Source organism: Arachis ipaensis, chromosome B8 (assembly GCF_059453495.1).
Source record: "Arachis ipaensis isolate K30076 ecotype BB chromosome B8, ASM5945349v1, whole genome shotgun sequence".
Taxonomy (NCBI): Eukaryota; Viridiplantae; Streptophyta; class Magnoliopsida; order Fabales; family Fabaceae; genus Arachis; species Arachis ipaensis.
The window spans coordinates 125,023,872-125,051,739 of NC_142443.1; the positions used below are offsets into that span (position 1 = coordinate 125,023,872).

Consider the following 27,868-nt stretch of genomic DNA (forward strand, 5'->3'; position numbering starts at 1 on the left):
CTGTGGGAGCCTCTGCGGGCAACTCTCTTCTTTCGAGCCTTATTTATAGAGGCACTGGTTCGGAGAAGATGAAAGAGTGGAGAGTGGAGAGTGTGGTGTGAATGGATGCATACAGTGGGAAGTTAATATAGACTTAGAGAATCGTAAAGGTTGCACCTTGAAAAGATAAAAATCCAATATTTGGAAACGTTTTGAAAGTTACAACTGTAACCTTCGTACGTTTGAAATAAGGATAAAAAGTAAACAAAGTTGAAATTGATGTATGGATGCAAATGAAGTAAAGCTTAATTAAGCAAAGTGCGAGTGCCAAAAAAATTGAGACTGAAAAAAATGAAGTGAGTCCAGCTGTCTCAAAAAATTGAAATTGAATTTAAGCCCAAAAATTTTGAAAGCCCACTTTTAGTAAAAAAATATGGAGGATGTCCCAAAAAAAACCATAGATGTAGAGACTGCTTCAACACTAGATGTCCATCATGTATTGTGTTCAGAGTTGAATCCATTGGCTTCATAGTGATTTAATGAAGTTTACTCATCATCTGCCAAAAAATCTCACCGCGATTTAGGAGACAAAATACAAAAGATCTCATTATCAGAAACATTAAGAAAACAGAGATGAAGTTAGAATGCCCAGTTCAGTTCATAACTTGCAGAACCTCTCCTCTATCAATGGTTTGGTGAAAATATCAGATAGCTGACCCTCAGAATTAACAAACTGAATATCTAAATTTCCATTTTGCACATGTTCTCTTATAGAATGAAAATGAACTTCAATGTGCTTTGTTCTTGAGTGCAAAATAGGGTTTTTGGAAATATTAATAGCACTCATGTTGTCACAAAATAATGAAATATTTGAGACATTCAGTTTATAGTCAGCTAGTTGAGTTTTCAGCCACAATAATTGAGAACAACAAGAGGAGACTGTAATATACTCAGCTTCAGCTGTTGAAAGAGCTACTGTAACTTGCTTTTTGCTAAACCAAACAATGAGAGATTTCCCAAGGAAGCAGCACATGCCACTTGTGCTTCTTTTATCAATCCTATCTCCAGCAAAATCTGCATCACAGAAACCCACTAATTGAAATGAATCAGACTTAGGAAACCATAAACCATAATTAGTGGTACCAAGCACATATCGGATGATTCTCTTTACAGCAGAGAGGTGGGACTCCTTAGGCTTTGATTGAAACCTTGAGCAAAATCCAACACTTTGAATGATATCAGGCCTTGAGGAGGTTAGATACATTAAAGATCCAATCATCCCTCTGTAGCGTGTCTCATCAACATCACTACCATGTTCATCCTTATCAAGCTTGATGTTAGGATGCATGGGGGTTCCCATTGGCTTAGCACAGTCCAGCCCAAACTTCTTGACAAGTTCCTTTGCATATTTTTCTTGATGGATGAATATGCCTTCTGCAGTTTGCTTGATTTGCAAGCCTAGGAAGAAATTGAGCTCTCCCATCATGCTCATATCAAATTCATTGGTCATAAGCTTAGCAAAATGTCCATTTGGAATAGCTTGAAGCCACAATGAGCAGCATATGCAAGGAGCAATCTGATGGCTTCCATTCGAGCTACAGGTGCAAAGGATTTATCAAAATCAATCCCTTCCTCTTGATCATATCCTTGAGCAACCAATCTAGCTTTGTTTCGGACTATGGATCCATCTTCACCCAGTTTGTTTCTGAAAATCCATTTAGTGCCAATGACTTTCTTTCCATTTGGGTAAGGCACTAATGACCAGACCTGATTTTTCTCAAACTGCTGCAATTCCTCCTCCATAGCTAACACCCAAGATGGGTCAGCAAGAGCTTCTTGGATATTTTGAGGTTCAATCTTTGATAGAAGAGCTAAGTTGTTGGATTCAGCTCTTTTCAAAGAAGACCTTGTTGAAATACTTTTGGAGGGATCACCAATTATGAATTTCTCAGGGTAATTTTCCAGAAACTTCCATTTCCTGGGCCTTTTGATCTGTGTTGAAGATCCAGGTTCCTCTTGATCAATAATAGCTTCTGCATCAGTGTTTTCTGCTGTGACAGGAGATAATTCCAAATTGTCTCCTACAGAATTGGAATTTTCGCAGCTAACAGGTGTAACTTCATGAGAACTTGGATTTTGTGGAACTGGTTCAGTGTTCTTTGGTAATTCATCTTCAAAACCTGGACTATCATCAATGCAAACACTGGGAACATTGTTAGATTCATAGAATGTGACATGCATGGTTTCCTCAACAGTTTTGGAGTTCTTGTTATGAACTCTATAGGCCTTGCTATTTGTGGAATAACCAAGAAAAATCCCTTCATGTGTTTTAGGATCAAATTTTCCTAAATTTTCTTTGATATTCAGAATGAAACACTTGCAGCCAAACACATGAAAATAACTAAGATTAGAAGGATGCCCTTTCCAAAGTTCATATGGGATTTTCTTCAAAAACTTCCTAATGATGGTTCTATTTAAAACATAGCAAGCTGTGTTCACAGCTTCAGCCCATAAGAACTTGGGGATTTCATATTCACATAACATAGCTCTAGCCATTTCTTGTAAACTTCTATTTCTTCTTTCAACAACACCATTTTGTTGAGGTGTTCTTGGACAAGAGAAGTTATGTGATATGCCTTGTTCATCACAAAAAAGATTCAAAGTATTGATTTTCAAATTCTTTGCCATGATCACTTCTAATTGAAACAATTTTCAAACCTTTTTCATTTTGAATCTTTTTGCTGAATTTCTCAAAAACAGAAAAAGCCTCATGTTTATGAGCAAGAAAGAACACCCAGCCAAATCTATTATAGTCATCCACAATTACCATGCCATAACTCTTTCCTCCAAGACTTTGAGTCCTAGTTGGTCCAAACAGATCAAGATGCAACAACTCCAATGGTTTCTTAGTAGAGACATCTTCCTTGGGTTTGAAAAAGGTTTTAATTTGTTTACCCATTTGACAAACATCACAAATGATGTCCTTATCAAATTTTATATTAGGAAGACCTCTAACTAAGCCTCTCTTTACAAGCTTAGAGATTTGGAACATGCTAGCATGTCCTAACCTCTTATGCCACATCCATTTTTCAGATTCCATTGAAGAGAAACAAGTTACATTCTGAACTTTTAGATCATCTAGAGTGATACCATAAACATTGTCACTTCTCTTGGCAACAAATAAAACAGTCCCTGTTTTCTCATTTATGACCCTACAATCAGATTTCCTAAAGGTTACAGCATATCCAAGGTCACACAATTGACTTATGCTCAATAGATTATGCTTTAACCCATCAACTGAAAAGACACTATCAATGCAAGTTGAAAAATCTTTGCCAACCTTACCAATGGCAATTATTTTACCTTTATCATTATCTCCAAAAGTGACAAATCCTCCATTATACTTGTTGAGTTTAATGAAGAAAGTATCCCTTCCGGTCATATGCCTTGAACATCCACTATCAAGATACCACATGTCCATTTTCTTCTTGGATGCAAGGTAAACCTGCATGTTCTTCAACTAATCTTAGGTATCCAAATCCATTTGGATCCTTTGATGTGAAATCGTCTTGGTTGCCCAAGAGCATTATAATCATGAACAACTTTATATAATTTACTATCATTACCAAAAGACTTAAGAAAGATGAAACATTGAGGAGGATCATGACCATTTTTATTGCACTTGTAGCAATGATTCTTGCTTACTGATTTTTGAGTTTTGCTAAATCCTTTTGGTTTGAAAAGCTTGGAAGAGGAGGCTTCAGATTTTTTAAAGTTTTGTTTGAAAACAGCCTTGTTTTCCTCTATGAATCCAAGTCCAGATTTTTTAGATCCAAACCTTTGACTAGTAAGTAGTTTGTTTAGATTTTGAGAACCTTGAACAAACTTTGCTAAGTCTTCATTCAAATTTTTTATTTGTTCATTCAGCTTTTTGTTTTCAGAAATCAAATCAGTAGAAGCAGTAACTTCATGCTTGAGTTTGAATTTTTCTAATTCAGTTCGCAAGGCAATGTTTTCTTCTTTGAAAAACTTTTCATTATTAGTTTCATTTGCCTTAACCTTTTTCAAAAGAAGATCATTTTCTGTCCTCAAAGCCTCATTTTCTTTCTTACATTTAGCATACTTATCCAAGAGTTTCTTAGAGTTCACAGAAATGTCTTTGATAATGTAGTGCAGTTCATCAATAGATAAGTCAGAGAGATCTACATCATCTTCATCATTATGATCTGCCATCAGACATAGTTGAGCTTCTTGATCTGAGCTCTTTGAGCTGGTGTCGTTCTCCAAGTCCTCCCATGTTGCCATCATCGCCTTCTTTTTGTCTTTCTTTGATTTTTCGCCTTTCTTAAGTTGAGGGCAATCTGACTTGAAGTGACCAGGCTCCTTGCAGTGATGGCATGTGAAATTGACTTGATCTTTCTTGACATCTTTGGATGAAGAGCTTCCTTTGCCTTTGTTTTTGTATCTCAGTAGTCTTCTCATTTTTCTTGCAAAGAGCACCATTTCTTCATCTGAGAAACTGTCATCAGATTCTTCTCCTTGGGCTGTCATTCTTGATTTTAGTGCTATACTTTTCTTTTTGTCATCTTTGTCTTGAGACATGTGAGTGGTTTCATAAGCCAGCAGCTTGCCTCTCAGCTCATCATAGGTGATTTTGATCAAATCATTCCTTTCAGAGATGGCTGTGCTTTTCACTTCCCATTTCTTAGTCAGACTTCTCAGAATCTTCCTTACTAAGGTTTCTTCAGAGTAATTTCTTCCCATGGCGTCCAGATTGTTGATGATTATTGAGAACCTTTCGAATATTTGATCGATGCTCTCGTCCTCCTTCATACTGAACATTTCATACTCCTTCATCAGCATGTCAATTCTGGTCTCCCTCACTTGCTTAGTGCCTTCATGAGTGAGTCTGAGCTTATCCCAGATTTCTTTAGCCGTTTTGCACCTTGACACTTTTCTGAATTCTTCAAAACTGATTGCACAGTGCATCAGGTTGATTGCCTTGGCATTGAGTTCAACCTTCTTCTTTTCTTCATTTGTCCATTCACTGTCTTCCTTTGCCACTACTTCTCCATCAGCATTCTGTTTGGTGGGAACGTCTGGTCCGTTGAGAATGATCTTCCAGATGTTGTAGTCGATTGACTGCACGAAGATTCTCATTCTTTCTTTTCAGTAGGAATAATTGCTGCCATTGAAGTAGGGAGGTCTATTATAAGACTGCCCTTCAGTGAGAGTGAAAGCCACGATGTTGGGATTCAAGTTGTTGGCCATGGATCTTTACTCTAAGCTGTGAAGCTTGCCTTCTTGAGACCTTACTCTGGATACCAATTGATGGTTCTAGATGAACTTGAGAAGGGGGGTTGAATCAAGTTTGTTTAAAATTTAGAGTTTCAAACTCTGTTGCAGTGGAAGCTTGAGTTGCAGGAGATTATTTGAAATTATCTCATACGCATAACATTAAAAGAGCAGAGAAGAAGATAAAGGGGCCAGCATGTATCCTGGTTCGGATTTTCAGTACCATGAATCCTATGTCCAGTCTCCACCACAAACCATGGTGGAATTTTTACTATAATCTTCATATTACATACACCAATACTATTGAATTAATCCCTAATCCGACTAGTATCTACCCCAAGCTTTCTTCACCAAAGCTTAGCTACCCCAAAGTGCTAACCCAACTTGGAAGGAGAATCTACACAGATTCAATTCTCACCAAGTGCTAACCCAACTTGGCAAGGGAAACTAATTCTAGTTCATACACCCAAATTACATCAGAAAACAAACAGTGGCTATTTTGCATCACTCTTGCCTTTTCTCTCTTGGCTTTTGAACCTCACGTAATTGCCTTTTCTCAAAACAGAAAATAACGCAAGACAGCCATAACACAAAAATAAGAATTAAGCTTGAGTAGAAGAAAGAGATTCCAGCTCTGTGTTAGAGATGGTGCTCTGAGTGTGTGATCTCTCTTTCTTGACTTGAAATGTTAGAATGAAGCTTGTTATATATCTTCAACTTGGCTTCATTGTAGCTTCATCCTTTTGCTTGTCCTTGCTGCTCGTTGGAGCTATCACAACTAGCAAGCTGTCCTTCTTCATCATGCTCCACTACCTCTGCTGCTGGAGGAGCTCGTCCACCACCTCTGTGGTCCTTGTTTTTGTTTTCTTCCTTGGCATGATCTCCTTTTTCATCCTGCTCCATGATCTCTGCCATACGAGGAGCTTCACCCACTACCTCTGCTGCTTAGCAAGTTTGTGTTTTACTCAACCACCAACAAAATATTGCTCTGCTATTGTCCTTGGGTTAGTGGGGTGTCCTTGTGTCTTGTTGCTTTGCTAGAGCCCCAACTGTCCTTGATGTTGACAGATGTCCTTGTCTTTCTTTTCCTTTTTCCAAATACATAACCTTTTATTCTTTGCTGAACAGTGCAATGAGATTTGGCTCTTTTACAATGTTGAAGCACTAGCTGGTCTTGGACAGAAGTAGTGTGGACTTGGTCATATGGGCCTGCCACAATAAAGCACACATTAAATAATATTGGGCTTTCAACCCAAAACAATGTTTGTCATCATAACTTAACCCAAAATCAAACTAGGCTCAACAGTTAGGATAGATAGAAGCTAAAGTTTTCCAATTAATTAAGGTGTTGAATAATGCCTGTAAAGTTCCATTCTTTTGGGTCAATTCATATAAGAAAAAGTAAGGAAGAATAAATTATTTTTTATGGTGTGGTTGAGATTAGGTCGAGCGAGGCAAGTGAGAGAAAATTAAACCTGTTGCAAGTAAAAATTAAATCTTTCCAGGTTAAATGCCTTAATTGAATTATATCACTCGTGGCTTGTTATATCATGATAGATTACATACTTTTTTGACTTTTCATATACAACATTAGTGCTTGCAGTCACTTTTATATGTTTGTTTGTTAATCTTTGTGGTAATATATCTAGGCAGTGATTTGTTTTTCTTTTTCAATTAGCTTGTTTATCAGGTGTCATCTTGAATGTAGCTCTGGTTGAGTGGAATCTGTTTTACGAAGTAAGCTTTTGAAGATTATGTGATAAACTTTTCACAGGTGGTCTTACAGCTTCGATTATACCAATCTAGATTTACATTATTATTTTCAGTGTTCTTTGGTATCCATTGCACTTAAAGAGGTTCTTATATATTGACTTTATTTTCTCCAATTTTTTGTACATCTAACTCAGATGAATTTGGGCAATACAAAAGAAGTTTGTACTTGGATTTAGTTTGTACTCTTTTCTCAGAAACCACCTTCTATATATGGGAAAGCCGATAAAATCCCATTCACAAACTTGTGTTCTTGTTATAGTTCCTAAGCAATTATTTCCTTTTAATGGTTGTGTCGTATGTTTGACAGAAATTATTAGAGACAAGATGCTCACCATGTTACATCACATATTTGTTCAAAGACCTGGAAACCAACCAGGCTAAAGCAAAGCTTAATGAGATACAAGTAATTGGTTTTGGTTTCCTAAAGCTTGTCCCAAAATGGCAAGTGAAACGAGGCATAATGGTGATGTTGGCCAAGGCCTATGACACCAAAACGAGCACCCTCAAGCTAGATAATGGGAACATCTGTATTGGGCCCGAGCTTTTCCAGCGTATTTTTGGTATCCCGCCCGGTGGTAAGTATACCTTTATTTGTTACACAACATTGAATTGGTTAAAGTTGTTTCGGTCTCCGTGGTTTTTCCTATGTTCTAACTATACCACATCTCATTTTACAATTTTTTATACACATCCATGTTGCAGTTGACGACTTCCCACCATTCGACAGCAGGAATGCTGCCCATGTCTCCATAAAAAGAAGATATCACGGGTTGAAAACTATACAGCTGAGGCGTTTTGTTAACTAATGTGCTTTGGATACTGACGATGACAAGATGGAGTTCAGAAGATATTTCATCCTGCTGGTGCTGAAAATGTTTCTGTGTCCGACCGTGTAACATGTCATCTTGCCGTGGCACATCGATACAGTACTTGATGTATTTGATTCGAGGAGATACCGTTGGCCGTTGCATATTTTCAAATCGTTAGAACAGACAATAAGGAAGTACTAGCGTAAAAAGAACAAGTCCTGGGATGGTTGCATGTTTGCTTTGCTGGTAACGTTGTGAATTTAAAATGCAATGTAATCCGACTAACCCTTGCATACCATAAACTTATTAGTTTATCCAATATCTTCAGGTGTTTTACTTCCAGAAACTAAAGCACGGTGAACTCGAGAGTTGTCAAGAACCTGAGCCGTGGCTTTCTGCATGGACTGCCAAGGAGCTTAGCATTGTAGCAGAAACTGTTCAACCGGAGGTATTCAATTACGTAGCGCTAACGGTGTCCTATATCACACAGATCATTTTTCATTTTCCTAGTTTTTGGTCATGTGTTCTTGACATCTATTTATATTTCGTAGCTCATTTTCTGTTGTAATTGACTGCATGTGGACTTTTTGAAGTCATACATTTATTATTTTGCATTTAATTTTTAATTACTCGAAGATATCTTCAATGGGTGTGTCTTATATTATATCCGTATTATGAGATTTTCGGGTTTGATGTGTCTTCAGCAATTTGTGTCTTCTAACCAGTCAATGGCCCAAAACAGGATTGCAGCAAACCTGACTGAAATGATGGTGGGTTCATGGAAGGTGGCACAAGAAAGGACACAATTGACGCAAGTCCTGAAAGAGAAGATGTGGACCACATAATAAGACCTGTGGGGTGCACAAAAGTAGGTTAAGATTAACATTTACTGAATCTTTGGTTTACATGTTTAAATATAGATCAAGAAAACTGTACAGTTTATGTTTTACCATTCGTTTACATTGAAGTTGTGTTGTTAGTGTGATTTGAAGGTGCTGTATGCTTGTTGTGACTTAATAGTTTGGCGTTGTGATTTCAGGAATCTAATCGTGGGGAGGGTGTTCGAGAAGGATCGATGCACCCGGATACACATGCAGTTGCATCGAACGGTGATGATGATGATGACGAGCCCATTGCAAAGAGATTGCGTCGAAGATATGATTGGACGAGGACACCTCAACCTCGTATGACAGAAGGCGAGGCCGGCACGACCGGTGAGACAAACGAAACAAAGAACCCAAAAGTGAGTAAAATGTTCCTTTTTAAAATTTGTAAGTTGCATCTTTGCAATTTAGAACATGAGCACGAGTTTCAATTATGATTAAACAAGTTCCTAGTCATGCCATTGTTTAAAAAATATAATTGATATGTTGTGTTAGTTTATCTTGGGTTCTTTGTGTGATGTGAAAGCACTTCGAGGTATTTGTGTACCACTTGTTTGATGTTGTGGTTTCAGGAATCCGGCATGAATGGGGAGTTAGTAGTGCGTCAGTGCGCACAACCGTTCATTTAGTATCATCTGAAGAGGATGACGACGATGACCAACTCATTGGCAATAGACTCCGCATAAGAACTCAGTAAAGGAAAACAACTCAGCCTTACAGGGCAAAAGGAAAAACCGTCACAACCAACCTGCCAGAAAGAAAAAATCAACCAACCGAGACAGATGATCCTGAACCAAAAACATCATCAACAGCATTGGTTAAGTATGCAAGGGTTGAGGAATATTCTCCTGAATTTTTTGACAGGCAAGTGTATACTAAATAACTTTGTTTCCGGTAGTAGTATGCAAGGTTTTTGTTATCGCCTCCTAAACAATTCATAAAGGTTGATCACCTCATGTAGTTATTTTTCATACAGGCATCCTGACATCTTATCTCAGTGGGATCCGGATAACGAAAAGCTATGGGCAGATATCGAAAAGGGCTTTTACAGCTCGTGACCCATTAGCATTGATCCGATCCAAACAATTTTTCCAAAAGGTTCTTCCTACTGCACACCCAGTCCACAGTGCCCCTCTTTCTCACTTAGGATGATGCAGCTCTTTAAAAAATCCACACCTTCCCCCCGACCTATTCATCCGTTACTTCAGGGACAGAAACTCACTGAGCGGGATGAACAACAAATCAGAGGTTGGACGGTGGATGCTTCTCTTGATAGCCAGCAAACATTGGCGTCATATGAGGGTAGACCACACCTATTTATATCAAGGGAGGAGTTGTGCACGCTGAGACCACGTGCTTGGCTCAATAACAGTGTATGTACATGTTACTCCACTTTGTTTAGTTCTCATGCGTTGTCGACATTTATGCTTTACAAGTTGGTTATGTAGGTCATACACTGGATGTGTTGCGCATTCAATGACTCAGGGCTCAAAAGATTCACCTATGACTTTTATTGTGTGTGTCTGGGGATTCTGGTAAGGAAACGTCTATGTGAATCATTTTTGTACATTACAATTTATGAACAATTGATAATTCATCATTGTACAGGAAATGGTATTGGTCCTAAAGAAAATGATGAACTTTCCGAACGGGCCAAATCCAGTGTATGTTGAATTGGGTGAACACTTTGGTGCCGATACAAGACATTTTGACAACGTAGCAACTTCAAAGAAAAAATGGGTAAGTCTCTTTGCCGTATGATAAGTTATTATCATCATAACACCAGAACAATGGATATGTGTTTTTCTTTATAAATACGCGTAATATACCTAGTTACAATTGTTAGTTGTTGCAGTAGTTTTTTCCTGTATATATCACCTGTCATTGGTGGGTGTATGCATTTGATGTCTCCGAAAAAAGGTTGTTCGTACTGGATAACATACACACTAAACCACCTGATACAGTAAGGAGCAGGCTAGATGCATATGCGGTATCACAACATCTCATCACCCTCAAGCTCTATTTAATCTTTGTTATTGTATTCTATTTAAGTGTGTTGTTTGTGTTTTAGGCAAGGCTCATTAAAGACATAGCACAGGTGGCTATCCCGACTTATAAGTCACTAAAAAAGGGCTGCCTTGCACATATGCCTCTATTCTAATACAACCAAATGAGTGGGTCTCCCCTCAAAATCTTGCAATGTATTAATTGTTTAGTTACATTGAGATGCATAATGGTTCTCCTAATACAATCTGTTTTTTCGATTCACATAGTTTTGATTGTGGTGTGTATGCAATAAAATTCATGGAGTACTGGACCGAAGGAGGGAAACTAAATGGCTGGAATTATGTGAGCTTCCAAAATTATATATCTTATTAAATTATTTTTTAAACACAGGTCAATATCTATACTTACATGCGGTTATTTAACATTAATTTCCATATGCAAGACCTCGTCAAGTTATATAGGTTGGAAATAATGCTTGACATCATCCTATGTCAAAAAAATTCAGCCATCAGAGATGTCTCACATTCCCTTGACAACCGTGCAGATTGCTCGTTATATAGTTCCTCACATCCTTTTCTGAGTAACTCAACTTCAATGACCCACCAACCTCGTTCGCCAGTGTGAGATAAGTCTTATTGGGCTGTATGTCAGCCTCATCGTTGTTCTGAATCACACACTTGGCATGCATGGTCAGTTCCATGTACTAATGTAATGCACAACTTGGTTGGCAAAACACGGGTGGGTGTGCTTCAATTCTAATTTGGACACCATCCAATTATCCTTTTGCCTATCAAGCATCATGTACATCCTTGCTTTGCATCTGGCTGTTGTTATTCTCATTACCCGAGTTGCTGCCTTCACTCGAGACTCCCGATAACCTTCATGACTGAAGTGTATCGATTGGTTAATAGGTATCTTTGATTCTTTCCTGGTCTTGTCAAAGTTGGTATTCCTAATCCTAGTCACAAACCCAAGTTTCTTTGCATAATTACAATAGAACTCTTGTGCCTTCTGCAACGAATCAAATCTCAATCCTTCGTATGGAATTTCCTCTATTGGAATTCCAGTGTGATCCGGCAACTGCAAATCCATTCAGAAAAAATATCATTCAACACAAAAAAAACACTAAATTAATTAATTTCCAATATCTCGCTAATTTTATGACAAGAATAAATTATGTTTTACCCCTCATGATTGATTGCCGTAGCATCATCTTCTAATTGAACAACGTCTATAGATTCTTTCCCCTAGAATCAATAACTGAGGACATATCACAAAACAAGATAACCATCCATCATTCGACACTAATAAAAACACTACCAATAATCACTTATCACTTTATAATACCTACTAATAAACAACCAAAACTAAATTGATATAAAACATCACTATCCATGATCATATCCATAAAAAAAATTAATCAAAGCTGCAAACACCAGCTCAACATGGTGAACAAAAGATTAATAAAACAAATCAAATGTAGAAAATGTAACATCATTCTAGCATAATTGAAAGAAAGAAAATCCACACCAATTCTAATTAAACAAACGAAATCACAATCCTTCCAACAAAGTGTATCACTGTTACTAACTCAACAATAATAACATAAAAAATAAGTTGCAAATAGACATAACCAAATATACTACTAATACACAAATTACCTTGTCCACAAGTGGTGTGTCATCTTCACTCAGAGATGAAACATTAACATCGGTGAAATTAAAATGATCATTCACATCATGTGTAGTGTTGTATGATGCTTCTTCACCAATTGATGGATCGATCGACGTAATGTGGTACGCTTGCCTTCAACGGAGACACATACACCTTTCTCCTATGGATTTTAAAAACTATTTGTCAACGAGAGTGGCTGTTCACGTTGCCGGTGGTCTGTAAGGGCTGTTCACCTTGATCATATGGAGGTGGAAGGCTATGGCTCAACAGAGGTAGAACGCTATGGCTCAATGTGCATCAACGACAATGACAACCCCTATTTTGGGGTGAGATAACGGTGCGTATGATGACTTTGTCTCTCACGGGAATTACGGTGATCAAAAATTGGTTCGCAAGGAAGAGTCTGTGTCACAAATCAAACGGCGATTGCAGATTCTTATTGACGTAAACAAATTCAGGACGGAGAGATTACCAGGGATGGTTGAGGAGAAGGGGTTGTGTGACACCTTCATACACTCACGTCGCAGTTCTCTTCCACGGGACTGTTGGTGCAACCAAGTGGGATCTGGGGGAAGGGGCAGTCACTGTCGAACGGTCATGGCGGCATCCCGGTGACTGAAAATATTCCACGAGGGAGACACGGTCGGCAATGAGAAATAGGATTAGGGTTGCGTGATGGGTTGCACCGCAGGCTTCTCTTTCAACGTGCTTAAGACTCATGCACTGTTACAATTCTTCATACTTTCAAAATTCTACATCATGGAACCCACTTTAATTCCTAATTGAGTTAACAAATTATATTTAATTATTTTTAGTTCTTGTTGGTAATAGTTGGCAGACTTAAGTTTTGTCAATATATATTATAATATATAATATATTAAGGATGCGAATAGGATAGTGTAGGGTATACCCTAAACTCGCACCCAACCTGTAAGCAAATCTGCACTATATCCTATTTTGTCCGCAACGAATCGGATAGACAATCTTACCTGATTAGATTAGGTACTCGCGAGTAGGGTACATGTTGCCAACTCTTGAAAACACACGGGAATGACCGAGAGAGGGGGCTTGTGGGGTTTGGCGCGACACAATAACTATGTTTCTAGGTGACTTATATACGTATAAAAAACTAAAAAAAATAAAAAATATATGGTAAACTATTAAGTAAACAAACATTCGATGTTCATGTTTGACTAATTTTTTTAGATATAGAAAAAAATTGTGTAATTCACCGTAATAGATAGTTGGTGTATTTTTCTTTAATATGGATTTAATTTTTTTTAATTTTAAGTAACAAATTGAACCCTCAAATTTAGAGAAGTAGAGAAATCTGAGGATTGAATTTTATAATGTACAAATCGGACCTTTCGATTTGTGTTGAAATAATTTTTTTCTATCGTGAAGCAAATCGAACTCTTCAATTTACATATTTAATTTTTTTAATATTAAAATAGAAAAACTCAAATCTAACTCTCAAACTTGTGTATTTAAAAAAAATTCACATAAAAAAGATACATAAACTCTTCATATTGTTTCAAAACACCAAGGTAGCGTTTGTTTGCAAGACAAAGACTAAGATTGAGAGATAGAGACCGAGTGACAGAGACAGAAATATATATCAGTATTGTGTTTGGTGTAGAAGTATACAAGACTGAATTATGTCTCAGTATCCTATTTAGTTTGAAATAAAAGTAGAGACTAAAAGACTTAAAATTATAAAAATGCCCTTAATTTTAAAATACAACCCTAACCCCCAAATCCAATTTGATTTTTCTCAGAATGCAACCCTAGCCCCCTTTCTCCTCTCCTCTACCCTTTCTCCTCTCCTTTCCCGTGAAGGAATCCTCTGGTCTTACCCGCCGCCGGTAGCACCTCCAAGGATCCCTCTTCACGCCACTATTCCTACAATCGCAAACAAAAATCCCTCGGCCTCTTGTGCACCGAGTATTCCTTTCTTTCCTTTTTTTTTCCTTCTTTATTCATACTAATTTTTCTTACACCTGCTCTTTTTGTATATTTTAAATTAAAAGTATCAAATTTTGTTTGGGTGCAGTTTCTTGAAATTGTATAATAAGGACATCATCCACTTGATTGGCCTCGACGATGTAGCTTTTCGATTAGGTATTTTATAACCCTTCAATACCTATAATTTATAATTATTGTTTTCCAATTTTTAAATTTTTTTCGGGGGCAAAATTTTCAGGTGTTGAGAGGCGGCAGATCTATGATATAGTGAACGTCTTAGAGAGTGTCGGGGTGAGGTTTCTTGTTATATTTATTTAGTTTAGTTATTTCTTGAAACAAATTTAATTTTTGTTTCAAAACCTTTTATTAATGATAATAATTGGTTCTTAGTTGTTTGTTTGTTTCGTTTAATGTTGGTTGACTTGTAGGTGCTTTTTAGAAAAGCTAAGAATCAGTATACTTGGAAAGAGTTTGCTGCTATTCCACCTTCAAGTATCTTGAGTTGATCAATATTTTATAAGTTTATTTATGATAATTACTATATAGAAAAACAAAAAAGATGACTTGAGAACTATTCATCATAATTATGTTGTTATTATCACTCTTTTTCCTTATCAAAATTAGTGCACACTTATTATGGTATGTTATCTTGAATTATTGTAGTTGTATACTTTTCTCATACACCTATAGAAAAATCCAAAACTTGTAATCTCTAGTTGAGTTTTTCTGTTAGTAACCTAGCTATGTTAAAGGTAGACATATGAATTATGCTTTGATGATTTGGATTGCTGTTAACTGTGTTTGGGAGTGTTTTATGGTTTTATCTTAAAGTAACACTTTCTCTCCCAACTTTGTGAGTTATGATATTAGTTAGTTTGCTAGTAAGTGTACTTGGGAGTGTGTTTCTCAAAATGGCAAGGTGGAAGAATAGAGGAAGTAAAACTGTAAAAGTATTGAGATATTTAGAAGATTAGAATTAGATTAAATTGGGAATGTATTCTATCAATTTGATTTGTCCGATTGACAACATTAAGTATGATGTTATACAATATTCAATATGAAATCTGCAAGAAAATTTGTTTTGATTATCTATTAAATAATTTTATTAGGACTAGTTGATTGATTATTGTGTTGTATTACTATTTCTTGATCGTTGTTTTGATTTTTGGTTACTCTTAATTGTATAGCAGCCTGGTTAATAATGGCTTCTACAAGTAGAAGATCTACAAGTGGTTCCTATGGCAGCGGCAATGTAACGGGTGAACGTTTTTGTGAGTGTGGTTTAAGAGTTCCGTTACAAGTCTCAAATAGCATTACCAACCCGGGTAGAAAGTATTATGCCTGTCTTGTAAGACGATGTGGATGGTTTAGATGGGCAGGTCCAAGTATCCAACATGCTGAAGTTGCAGATGATCGCTCTTGTCATTTGAATTCCAATTTGAAGTCAATCGACCGAGTTGAAAATCTGCATAATGATGTTGTATTTCTGAAAATTTTAGCGGTCTTTCAGCTTTTGTATTTGTAGTCTGTATTGTCCTGGTCATAGTATTGTTGTTTAAGTTATAGTTTGACATTTGAATTGAAACAGACAAATGACAAATTTTGTAAATTAGTTTGAGTATATGTTTTAGTATATTTTTTTAAATACAAAATGAGTACATAACAGTAAACTTCATGCTGAATTCACCAACAAACAAGCAAGGAAGACTTAAAACAAATGCTTGTGTTTGACATAAGTCTTAATAACGATCTAATTAATATAAATAAATTTACAATTGTAAGGATTGTGATCAACAGAGAGACTACTGTTATAAAATATTAAGCCACCTAAATTTCTGGATATTCAGGTTATATTCTGTAGCTGAAAAATGAGCAATTGTTGGTCTAATAACCATACATGTTATTCCACTCCCTTTTCAACTCCAAGTCATACTGTAATCTTTCTCCTGTTGAATTTAATCATATAAGAAAAGTTCAACGTTGTTTGTTATCATTGAACTTATGATTTTCTATTATTTATTCTTCCGCTCTAAAAGCTCACGTCTAATTCTACTATTCATTCTTTCGCCTAACGACAGTTGGCCACTACTTCTATCCCTAAAGTAAACAAATAACGTAAGCATAAAGAACAATATCAAATCTTCATGCTTGGATCTCATCTCTTCATAAAAATACATGCATCGCTTAATAATTTTCGACCGTTCAATTTCTTCCTAGCAAAGTCATTACATTAAAAAACGCATAAACATTCAACTTAATCTAACACTTCTTCATGCAAAATATGCTATATCTTCTTAGAACCAAAAAGAAGAATAAGAAACTGGAATCAAAAGACATGTAACTCTATTTACATCTAAATTTTATTTTAGTTTCAATTGAAAATTAAAATATAAAATACAATAGAAACACAGTAGAAGTGATAATATCGATTTTTCTCTCTCATTTCATAAACTGAAAGTAAATTTTTCAGTTACTTTAAGCAAATCAAAGTCTTCCAAAAGCTGTTGTGGTTGAGATTAAAAGAGTTGTGTTAAGAGTTATTACTTCGAATCATCCATGATTATTATACAAACTATATTAATGTGGTTGAGATTATTCATCCTAAGAAGTTAACCAATAAAACGTGAAAAGGCTATTAGAATTTATTGATCTAAACTGTAGAGTCTCATTGTAACCAGTTGACCAGCTAAGGAGTGTAAAATTTAGTTAGTTATACTAATTAGCAAGACCCCAATAAATTAACAAATTAGATTCTGATAAAATTAGTTAGAGTTATACTAACTAACAAGGTCTTAACAAGTCAAGCAACTAAAAAGAGAAAAGTTAATTAGACTTGTGCAAATTAAATAATTCAAATTAACTTAATAATTATTAATTTTGAAGATTCAATAGACTCAAGACTCTCTTAATTTTTACTCTTTAAGATAAAATAAAAATTCTACTTCATTTGATAAGAGAGGGGTTTAATAAAGATAATAGCAACTTAGTCAACTCCTAAAATATGCACAATTTGCAAAACTGATGATGATTAACACGTTTCCCTAACAAAGTGCAACCCAATTTCAAAAAAAGTGCTTGGTCCAGTTATATAAAATTTGATTACCTATAGTTGAATAACGTTGGCATTGTCACAGTATATTACTGGAGTACCACTACTCTTAACTATAACTAAGCTAATAAAATTTTCATCCATAGGATTTCAGAAGTTACATCAGAGAGGGCCTTAAACTCAATTTCAGGTTTTCAACACTAGATTTTTTTTACACAATGCTGTTAAGAGTAACATGAAAAAGCAGGTAAATTGATATAAATCAAGCAACTAAACCTGAACTACATTACAACACCTTTAACATTATATAAATCAGACAGTCTACTCTTGTTTTTTCAGCAAAGGAACAAAATCTAAACTATATTAAAACACAAGGCAAAGAATTTCTTCAACTTCAATGCTACTACTTCACACCATTAACAAAATAATGACAAACCAAGCAAAATAGTAACTTGTCTCATTTTAAATTTTAATTTTCCCAAATCAAAATAGCCAAACAAAACAAAAGCTTAACAAGTTCTGAGTACAAATACACCTTTCAAATACAAACAAATTTGATTTAAATATTACACAACAGTAATGGTTAAATTCAGAGATCAAATTGAATATTAGAAGAAGAGAAAAGTCCTATTACTAGGTCACAAACAAATACACAGATTAGGGCACGACTGAAAAAATGAAAAGAATCCGTAAATTAAACAACATTTGTATAAAACTAACCTGAGTCAGAGCAGCTAAGATGACGAGTTAGTGGTTGACATCGACAAGAACCGGGGAGAGGTGGCAGCTTCGTTCTTCGATTGTCCTGTGAAGGAGAAAATGCCGAGATGAGAAGAAAGGGGTTACGGAGATGAACTTGAAAGCGGCAAATCACTTACGTAGCGATGGCTAGGCCAGCGGCAACGAGATGGCCGTTCTTAAAATGGTGCTTCAGAGGCTACAGTAAAAAAGATGAAAAAAATGGAGTCACAAGGATTTGTTTAATAATGAAGCCCTAATTTATATTAGGATTAGGATTAATGTTAGAATTATTGAATTAAAATGGGGTAATTTAGATACAAATTATAATTAAAATTTATGTATCCGTCTTTAAAATGTTTTTTCTCCAATATCCATACTTTTTTGAGGTATTGAAATACCTACATTTTAAAGACAGAAACAATTTAAGTACCAATCTCTAATCCAACAAACATAATACTAAGTTTCTGTCTCACTGTCTCATTCCAGTTTTTGCAAACAAACTCTCCCCAAAAGTTCAATACCAAGTGTCCATGTTCTTAGTTGAACACTTGAACCCTGCTAATAAGGCCTTCAAAACAAAAATGGAAGAATAAAATAATTTCATTTTGCTATTCTTTTCGTGATTATCTCTCTGTCTCTCTCATGGCCGTTGCGGCATTCAAATCATCCTCCAGAAGAGGAAACCAAAACCATTCAAATTCCACCTCCGCAACTTCTGCCAGATCCTCCCGCCAGGAATCACGAACCAAAGCCCCCATTCGAAGGTCAAGGAGCGTAAGCGCGTTTTCCAGGGGCAGTTCGGACATTTCTACTGAATTCCTCAACAAGAGAGACAACCCTCTCTTCTGCAGCGTCACCCCTTCATCACCACCCGGTAACGACGACGCCCAACCGCCGCCCAGCTCACTTCTTCTAGAAGCCTCCGATTTCGACAGACCCACACCATCTGCTTCCAATCCCAATAACAAGGCCTCCGGTCCACGTGGCCGTCACGTGACGCGAAATGTTGATGCCAAGGGAGGGTCATGGTCCTCGTCAACGGGTCGGAGCTTGTCGAGATCGGATGCGGGTCGCCGCACTCGATCCGCTTCTCAATGTCCGGCTTCGAGGCGGCTATGGAGTTATTCAACTTCTGAGGTAATGCAATTATTTTGTTGGAGTGGAGTGGCTGTATGTGAATCTGGAATCTACTACTATAGTTCTAAAGCTCTTTTATCATGTAATCAAATCCAATAGAGCAACATGTGTTGAATCATTTGAATCAAAATGATGGAGAGGCTGAGGGATATGTAAATCATAGGGTACAAGCCGGGTGATTGAAATGGAGGAGTGCTTCAGGTTTTATCCGTAGCAAAAAGTGTACCAGTAAATCTTTATGGTAAATTTTACGACTGAATGTTGGTGGTAAGAGGGAAACACCAACATAAGCTTAATGTTGTGGAGACAAAGATGCCTAAATGGATGTGTGGACACATTAAACTACACTATATAGGATTAGGAATTATTTTAGAGAGAGATTTGGCCAGTTGGAGGTTCGATTTTACTCATTTTAGGGAAAGTGGATTAGATGGTAGGCATTCTTGTAGCTAAAGACAGAGGGAGATGTATTAAATGAGATTTTATATATAAATGGTTTAAAGTTAGATATGATATATAATAGGGCACCTTCACGGTTTTTGGCTTTTTGATCTATGTAACTCAAACTACCTAGTGGGACAAGGTTACAAGGCTTAATTGTGTTTCATTGTTGTTGCTGCCTCTTCTGTTTAGGCTACACCGGCCTTACTTAAATCTCTTTTCAGGGGAGGTTACTGTTATTTTTACATGGTGTATAACGTCAAATTTTATAAAATAGATGGACGTTGTTTATACCGGAATTTTTTGGGAGGTCAATATATATTTTTTAAAAATGGGATTCACATTGAATTTCACTGGACTTCAAGGGAGGTTAATGTTATTTGCTTTATTTTATTTTACCGTTTTCCTGCACCCATGTGGGATATGGAAGAAGGATATGAAAGGAAGTATACTTATTTGCATCTGTTTTTTGTGTAGAGCGAAACTGATGCTTTAGATAGCAGTGATCTGAGGTTTGTTGAGAGTAATAGAAAAGGTGGTTTGTTTGGAAGTGATAGTGGTATGGTGGATCAAGTGAGAGATCTGCGCAGGTGGTCTAGTCAGCATTCATCTACCGAGGTTTCTGACTCTTTTGCTGCAACTTTGGTATTTTTTCCACCCTTACTGTTGTATATGTGATGCCAAGATGAGGAGGTGTTAACTTATTGTTCAGTGCTGATTAATTATTATGTTTGTATGGCAGTCTAGCTTGGAAACTCAGAGGTGTGCAGATGCAGTTTCTATGGTGAGCTCTGGATATGGATCTGATGTGAAAACTATCAAAGCTGTTAGTGAAAAGATGGTGTGTGATAGGAAATTTTCTACTCTTTCCTAGTTATCCATGTTCATGTCTGCCTGAAAACAAAGAGAAGAAAACCTTCATCTTTATTGTTATAGATGCATATGTCCTATGTCTAGAAGATCTGAACTCATGCTAAGAAGAGATAGTAGTTCTTCCTTACTGATAACTTTTGTACAATTTTGGTTGTTCTATGCTCCTGCAGTCAGTACAAGGAGGTCCGCTGGTAACCAGTGATGTATACGAGACAGTTCGCTCTGAAGTGAGGCGTGCTATTTCTGAGATTCAGACTGATCTTGAGAGTGTAAATTTCATGATATCCTGATTTGTCCATGCCGACTATAAGTCTGCTGGTTCTATTTGAAATGTTGAATTGATTCAAGCAATATTGATACATTATGCAACTTTATGTGAAATTTGCATACATTTTTGTCTTCTGTCATTTCTTGTTTATTGCAGGCATGATCTCATGTTATCTTAAATCTTTGTATTCTTCCTCTCATCATAAGTTTTGTTTTCTAGATGCACTTAAGAACTTTATGATCTGAGTGAAATGCAAATTCTTTCTTTAGAGGATAAACTTTTACCATTAGCATAAAACTTGTAACAACTGCATATATTTGCTTGTTCTATGTGGAAGACTTCTGCTTTGCTTCATTCAGTTTTTTACTAAAGAAGGTGGTACTGACATTCTTGGTTGAGAACATCGCAAATGCTCTCCTTTGACTTTCATCACAAGCTCTTTCAAACACTTACAGAAAATCTTGCTTCCACAAAAGTAGTAGCTTTGTCACGCTTTGCTCTAATCTATTTCCTTATAGCTGCCTTGCCATATTGGCAACCTGTCATGACCCGATGCGGCCATGTACGAACATAGGATTATTCTCCTGAAATGTTACCCTTATCTCTGATGCATCTGTTTCTTTTCCCACTGAATCCCCCTTTTTACTTCCTCTTGTACCTCCTTTCACAAACTTCTAGAATCTTCCCACTTGAAAATGATATTAATATGAAAACGGTGTATCACATTAATTTTTCATTCTCACTCCCTTTCATGTTCAGAAATAGAAAAGAAACACAAGATAAAAGGAAACACCATTGGTTCTTTGTTGGACTGCAAATCTCTTACCATCTTTCCTACTAAAATTCTGCCAAAGCCATCAGACTCTACTTCCCTTTAGGTACTAACTGACTACCAGCACTACCAATGCCCCTTGTTATGTGTGCAGGTCACACTTTCCAGCTTCAACAGCTGGTACAATTCCCTTGGTAACTTTCCACCTCTTTCCACCATAGGGTTGGGTAAGAGAAATATTCATAAAGCTTTCATCTATAAGCACTTGAGCAAAAACCCTTAAACCTGTTAAATTTATTTTATTTCTCACAAGACTTGCTCAATTTATTCCTTGATTACTGTTTCATGTCTACTTGGCATTTCTGGTTGTGCATCATAACATCTAAATAGTTGACTCTTATTGAAATGTCAATGCATGTTTGTCCAACTTTTAAATCACTACAATTATTGCAAAAGTATGTTTAATGGCAACCTGCTTTCGGCTTTTTGGAAATTTAGGCTATCCAAAGGAGTAATGCCACTGCTATTGCTGTTACCAACATAGCTGATATTCCTCCTTGCTTGGTAAACCCGGATGCGGAAGAATTGGTTTTTGAGATCAGAAGAGAGTATGCCCAAAAACTTGAAGAGGTGATTATCCCCTTTATGGTTTGTGCATATAGTATGGTTAGCTCCTTCCCCATCCAAGAAACGAGAGCAAGCCCTTGCCCTGTATTTCTAAAAGTTTTGATTTTCCCTATTGTGGATGGTTCTTATTATTGATGACATGATTTTTCGTTTTTTTTCTCTCATTTTAAAATTTCCTTTCATGCTTTAATGGAAACTCTCAAAAGAAGCCAATTCTTTCTCCTGGTGATGCTGTTATGTACATTCGTCCTTGTTCAGTTGTATTCTCTATCTGCATTCTACTCTCCTTTCTCTTCACATGAACTCTATTTAGTAGACCTTGTCATACATGCAGTCCCAGGAGCGAGCTAGAAATCTTAGAGCAAACCTGGCTGTTGAAGAACATTGTGGACAGGAACTGGACAGAATCTTGAAAGAAGTTTTACCTTATCCAAAGACCCCTAATGTGCAGAAGTCTCATCCAACAAGAAAAGTATGTTCTTTTATATTAATTTTTTTAATGCACCTTTCCATATGTGTTTTTTTTCATAATTCATAATTGGTCTATCTCAATATGTAGTATGTTTTATGTTGTACATGGATCTGTATTCTTTACAAGTACATATCTAGAGAGGAAAGCTTTTCAAAAGCAGAAAGTACTAGTGTGAAAGCTTGATGATTGTCTTGTTTTAAAACCTATATCAAGCATATGCTTCATCCTTTAATTATGTTTCTTTTTTCTTTTTTTTTTTGTTTTGGGGGGGGGGGGGGGGATTAATAGACAGATATGTTCGACATTTTGTTATACTTGAAGGAGTAATCTTCTGTGAATGCTTGAGGAAAACCTCTTTAGCCTATGGTCCTCATATATACACTTTTTGCATAATGGCAATCTCTAATATAAGAAAACAAGTCCTAATTGATATCTACAAATATCTACATATCTATAATTGATATATGAAGAATCGTATCAAATCATACTATATTCTCAACGCTCCCCCTGAAGCTGGAGCATATACATCATATGCACCAAGCTTGTTACAAATGTAGTCGGTACGAGGACCTCTAAGATTTTATAAGAATAGCCAATTGATCATTAAAAGTCTGAAGTAGAGTCACGTATAAAATTATTTATAAAGACACGGATTCAATAAGCGAAACATGGCTGGGTTCTTTGGCAATAACTCCATAACCATCTGTTAAAGTGATAAATGTTGGTAAGACAGGTGTAGAAAGAGAGAGAAAAGGGATTTACTAGCAGCCATGTGGTCAGAGGCACAGAAATCAATTATCTTAGAACTTGGTTTATTACTAGCATGAGAGATGCAAGATAGGATTACTGTGACAACAGTGGTAATAGGAGATTGATTCTGTTTCCTGCCCTTAATTGAATGTGCTCTTGGAATTTTGCTTTAGAAGTAGCAATATGCTATTTGCCAGAACAAACTGCAATCTTTTTCTCTTTCGCTTGATGGAGTCTTGTCTGAACAACATTCATTGCTTTCTCTAGAAATTCATGAAAGAATAACGTGTCCTAGGTATATCATGGTCGTTTGCGGTAGGAGCATTAGGAACCACAAATCGTCTGCATCCACAGCCCCCTCAACCATATGTCCTCTTCGATCTCCACAAATCGTCCACCACAAAGTCACCATGGTAGTTGGTTCTACTAAATTTGAAGATGAATAGATTTTGGGTGGAGGAAGTCTGAGAAGGTGAGTAATCAAATCTTCCATATTAGGAACCGTCTGATCAGTTAGGATCTGATCACGGATATGGTCGAATTGCGAGTGCATTGCACATAGAACCAGCACCATGTACAAGTTATCAAACTTTGTTTCAGATTCTCTAGCATGTCAGCCTGCAAAATCAATTTCAACTCTACTACAAAAGCATCTGCCTGGGTAACTAAATTTGTCATATCCTTATCTGTCTGCTTATGGGATGGCAATTTCTGAGCTAAATCATGTGTTAAATACATCATTTTCTAGAATGATGAGAAAGTTTTTAAAGACCATCAATTATCCAAAATTGCAGGTTCCATTGACTGCCACAACAAGGCACACAACTAATAAGCAAATTTTAGCATGCAATCACAGAGGGGCTGGTGGTAAAGCCTTTCCATCACTGATTATAGATATAAAAAAGGAATACCATCCTAGCTTCCTTATTCTTTTAGAAACTCATGGGCAGTGGACAAAAGGGTCAGTTGGTGGGAAAACGGGGTTTGATAGCTCACATGTTATTGAAGCTGCTGACCATGTGTCTATATCTATAATTGATGTATGAAGGAATCTTAACAAATCATACTATAATCTCAACACTACTAATTAATTTTGAATACAAGATTTCCATACATATGAACTTCAAACATGAAATGACACATCTCAGTCAAACATTTTCTTGTTTGATACATGTGACTTGATTATAAGCATTTTTTATTTAACTAATTAATCAGGTTGCTCTCTGAAATGGGTGAAGATAATGTTGTAGTGGTTGTGATGGATTTTTGGGATATGAGAATTAATGCCTTGTTTGATATGGTGCTTTTGTTTAAGTTTTTTTTGATATTGCATTGTTTAATATGGTAAGTTGGTGACAGAATAGCATAGAAAGAAGGCGGATGTCAAAACGTCTTGCAGAAGATGCAAAGGCTTATTTTGATGAGTGTGTTTCGCTATCAACATTTGATAGTTCAGATTTCTCATCACAAGATGATCCTCCCGTCACTTCCGTGGGGCCCCATATTCCATCTGATAGTTATGAATGTTTACTCCAGGCAAGTCATCCCTTTAGTTTCTATTTCATCAGTAGCTTCTTCAATAAAAACAGTCCCCTCTTGATTTGTTTCACTGCATAATTCTTTTCTGAATCGGTTAAGAAATTCTCTAATAGAGACTATTTTCTTATATACTGAATCATTCCATCAAAAAGCGAAAATATAATACTTTTAGATTTAAAGATCGCTTAGAACATTCTTTTTTTAAGCTTGATTCTTTTGATTAGAGTACACAAATAAATAAATATCAATGTAATTATTTCATATTTTTAACGAGAAATTTTCTTTAATTTGAGACAAGTCTGTTTTAGTGCTTCTCATTAGTTTAAAAGGGTAGCTTGTGATTGCAACCCCCAATTTGGGGGGTTAGGCAATATATGAACAGGAATTGTTCCACATGTCCAAACCATTATAAGCACTTCTCCAACGTTTTCTCTTATATTGGGGTTTCTTATTTTGTCCATACATGTTTGGCTGCTCATCCATCTAAGCATTCTCATCTCTATCACAATAAGTTTATGTCCATGCTTACCTTTTGCCGTCCCAACAATCTCTACCATATAACATAGCTAGTCTAATGACAGTGCGATAAAATTTATCCTTAAGTTTTAGAAGGTTTTTTTTGTCACATATAAAACCAGACGTACTTCACCACTTTGACCAGCCCATTTGAATCCTATGTTCTATATCCTTGATTTCTCTATTATCTTGTACAATAAACTCAAGATATTTAATTCTCTTGTGGTAGGATTCTTTCTCCAATTTTCATTTTTGTGTTAGTGTTTTCCCTCCTTGTCCCGAACTTACTTTCATGTGTTGCTTTACTACGGCTTATTTACAAACATCTAAAGTTTCTCCTCACAAGGACGATATCGTCGGCAAAAAGTATGCATCTTAGGGCTGGTTCTTAGATATGTTCGGAAAGCAGTTCCAAAGCCAATGTAAACAGATGTGAATTTAGAGTTGACTCTTGTTGTTGTCCTATACCAATGAAAAATTCCTCTATTACATCACTTGAGTTTTCACACTAGATGTAACTTTACATATCCTTAATTGTACAAATATATTATGCAATCCTTCCTCCCTTCTTTTTCAAAACCTTTCATAAGACTTCTCTTGACACCCTATTGTATGCCTTTTCCAAATTGGTAAAACACCATTTGTAGATCCTTCTTGTTACTCTATTACCCCTCCATTGTATCACTCTAGGATTTATTTTTCTTTGGTGCAAAATTCTAAGTGCAAAAGTTGTTTAGCAGTGGAATTGTCTTCTACGTTTACTTTTTCCGCAAACTAAGTACAATTGATTAGGGTCATTTATGTGAACTTTCTGGACATTATTACTAGTAGTTATGTGGTGTCTGAACACGTTCCTAAAAGAAACTTTTACACATCACACAGGAATCAGCTTCTCATAGACAATTGATTAGTAGAAACTATGACGTTTCACAACCATGTACTGTCATCGATACTGCTGGCTCCCCGGAATCAGGTTGTAAATCTCACTTCTCATTTTCACAGAAGTCACCTGAGACTTCTGGATTTGCAGATGACATCCAACAATACATAAAGATGTTTGAAAAGAATGTATTAAAGTCACCAAATATGAGATCAGGTTATCATGACATTCGTGAATACAGTTATCAATCTCCAACGGAGAGTTTGTTGGTTGATAGGGTGATACTAAAAAACAGAATTGAGGCTGGTGGTTTGCTGCTTTGTAGTGGCGGTAGTATATTATGGTCAAAATATTGTGGGATAGGAATTTGACCAGGAAGTATGGATTAACCTATTGTTACTAATGTAACTGTATTCGTATCATTTTCCCAAGCAGTATAACTGTACATATGCCTGATTTGCTTTCTTTTTCCCTTTTTCTTTGGCATCATTTTTCTTACTGCACAATAGTGGCCACCTGTTCCATCTGGTAGTTATGAATGTTCACTCCATGCCAAAACGCTTTAGTTTCCATTTCATCAGTAGCTTATAAATAGAAACAGCCCCCTCTTGATTTTCTCTACTACATAATTCTTTTCTAAATCGGTTAACAAATGCTCTGATAGAAACTCTTTTCTTGTATACTGATTTATAATATACCATCACAAACAAGAAAATAATACATCCAGATTTAAAGATTTCGATTTTTTTTACTAGAAAGTGCAAGTATACTTGTTTCATATTAAATAAACTACCATATATGATCATGAAGTTTTGACAAATTAATCCTAGAAAAAGAAAGGATTGATGTTATTATATTCATAAAAGACGAGTTCGAATGAACAATATACTATCTCACCCCACCTGTATCCATAGCCACCTTAACTCTCCCCACCTCTACCTGTAGCCACTACCACCTCGCCCCGTGCCGCCTTTCACTTGCAGCCTCTTCATCGCATAGGAGGTACAACAACAATGAGAAGCAAAAAATTGTTATTTGAGAAGCAAATTAGTTTTAGGTATGTATCAAATCTGTCTTGTTGGAATATAAGAAATATTTGTGATTAAACAGTCACAATATGCGTTATTAAAATGGTAATTTTGGATAGAATCTTTTATTTATGACTAATTTGCACCTAAACCACAATAATTGTTGAAAGGTATAACAAAGAAGTAATAAGAAATAGGATTAAGTACAATTTTGGTCTCTATGATTTCCGCTAAAAATTTTATTCGTCTCAAACCTTTTTTTGCATACAAAATCGTCCCTAAGGTTCAACTTGGTTTTAAAATCATCCATCAGACCAAAATACTAGTCAACCTTTCTCCAACAACTTTCTTCACCAAAATGCTTGGTTTCTCTTTTTTTTCTTCTTCAT

The 27,868-nt window shown here is 36.2% G+C and overlaps 2 protein-coding genes and 1 long non-coding RNA gene across 7 annotated transcripts; 2 read left to right on the plus strand and 1 right to left on the minus strand.

The window, feature by feature from the left end:
• Nucleotides 1-3,495: 3,495 nt before the first annotated feature.
• LOC107611421 (uncharacterized) lies at nt 3,496-5,139 on the minus strand. Its single transcript, XM_016313347.1, has one exon. The coding sequence runs from the start codon at nt 5,137-5,139 to the stop codon at nt 3,496-3,498; it is 1,644 nt and encodes a 547-aa protein (XP_016168833.1).
• Nucleotides 5,140-18,707: 13,568 nt separating this feature from the next.
• Nucleotides 18,708-26,912, plus strand: LOC107613540 (uncharacterized). 5 transcript variants are annotated; one of them, XM_016315581.3, is made up of 8 exons: nt 18,708-19,313; nt 20,232-20,399; nt 20,497-20,595; nt 20,798-20,896; nt 22,166-22,297; nt 22,629-22,766; nt 24,876-25,052; nt 26,454-26,912. In XM_016315581.3, exons 1-8 carry the CDS (start codon nt 18,819-18,821, stop codon nt 26,820-26,822), a joined length of 1,677 nt encoding a protein of 558 aa, XP_016171067.1. In that variant the 5' UTR covers nt 18,708-18,818; the 3' UTR covers nt 26,823-26,912. The 5 variants fall into 5 exon arrangements, with proteins under 5 accessions (XP_016171067.1, XP_088353547.1, XP_088353545.1 ...); XM_088497421.1 differs by having other exon boundaries at nt 26,574-26,912; XM_088497419.1 differs by having other exon boundaries at nt 18,711-19,313; nt 20,497-20,538.
• LOC148549749 (uncharacterized) lies at nt 23,854-24,444 on the plus strand. Its single transcript, XR_015896801.1, has 3 exons — nt 23,854-23,988; nt 24,117-24,177; nt 24,311-24,444. It is a non-coding gene; the product is annotated as an uncharacterized LOC148549749 (long non-coding RNA).
• Nucleotides 26,913-27,868: the final 956 nt, after the last annotated feature.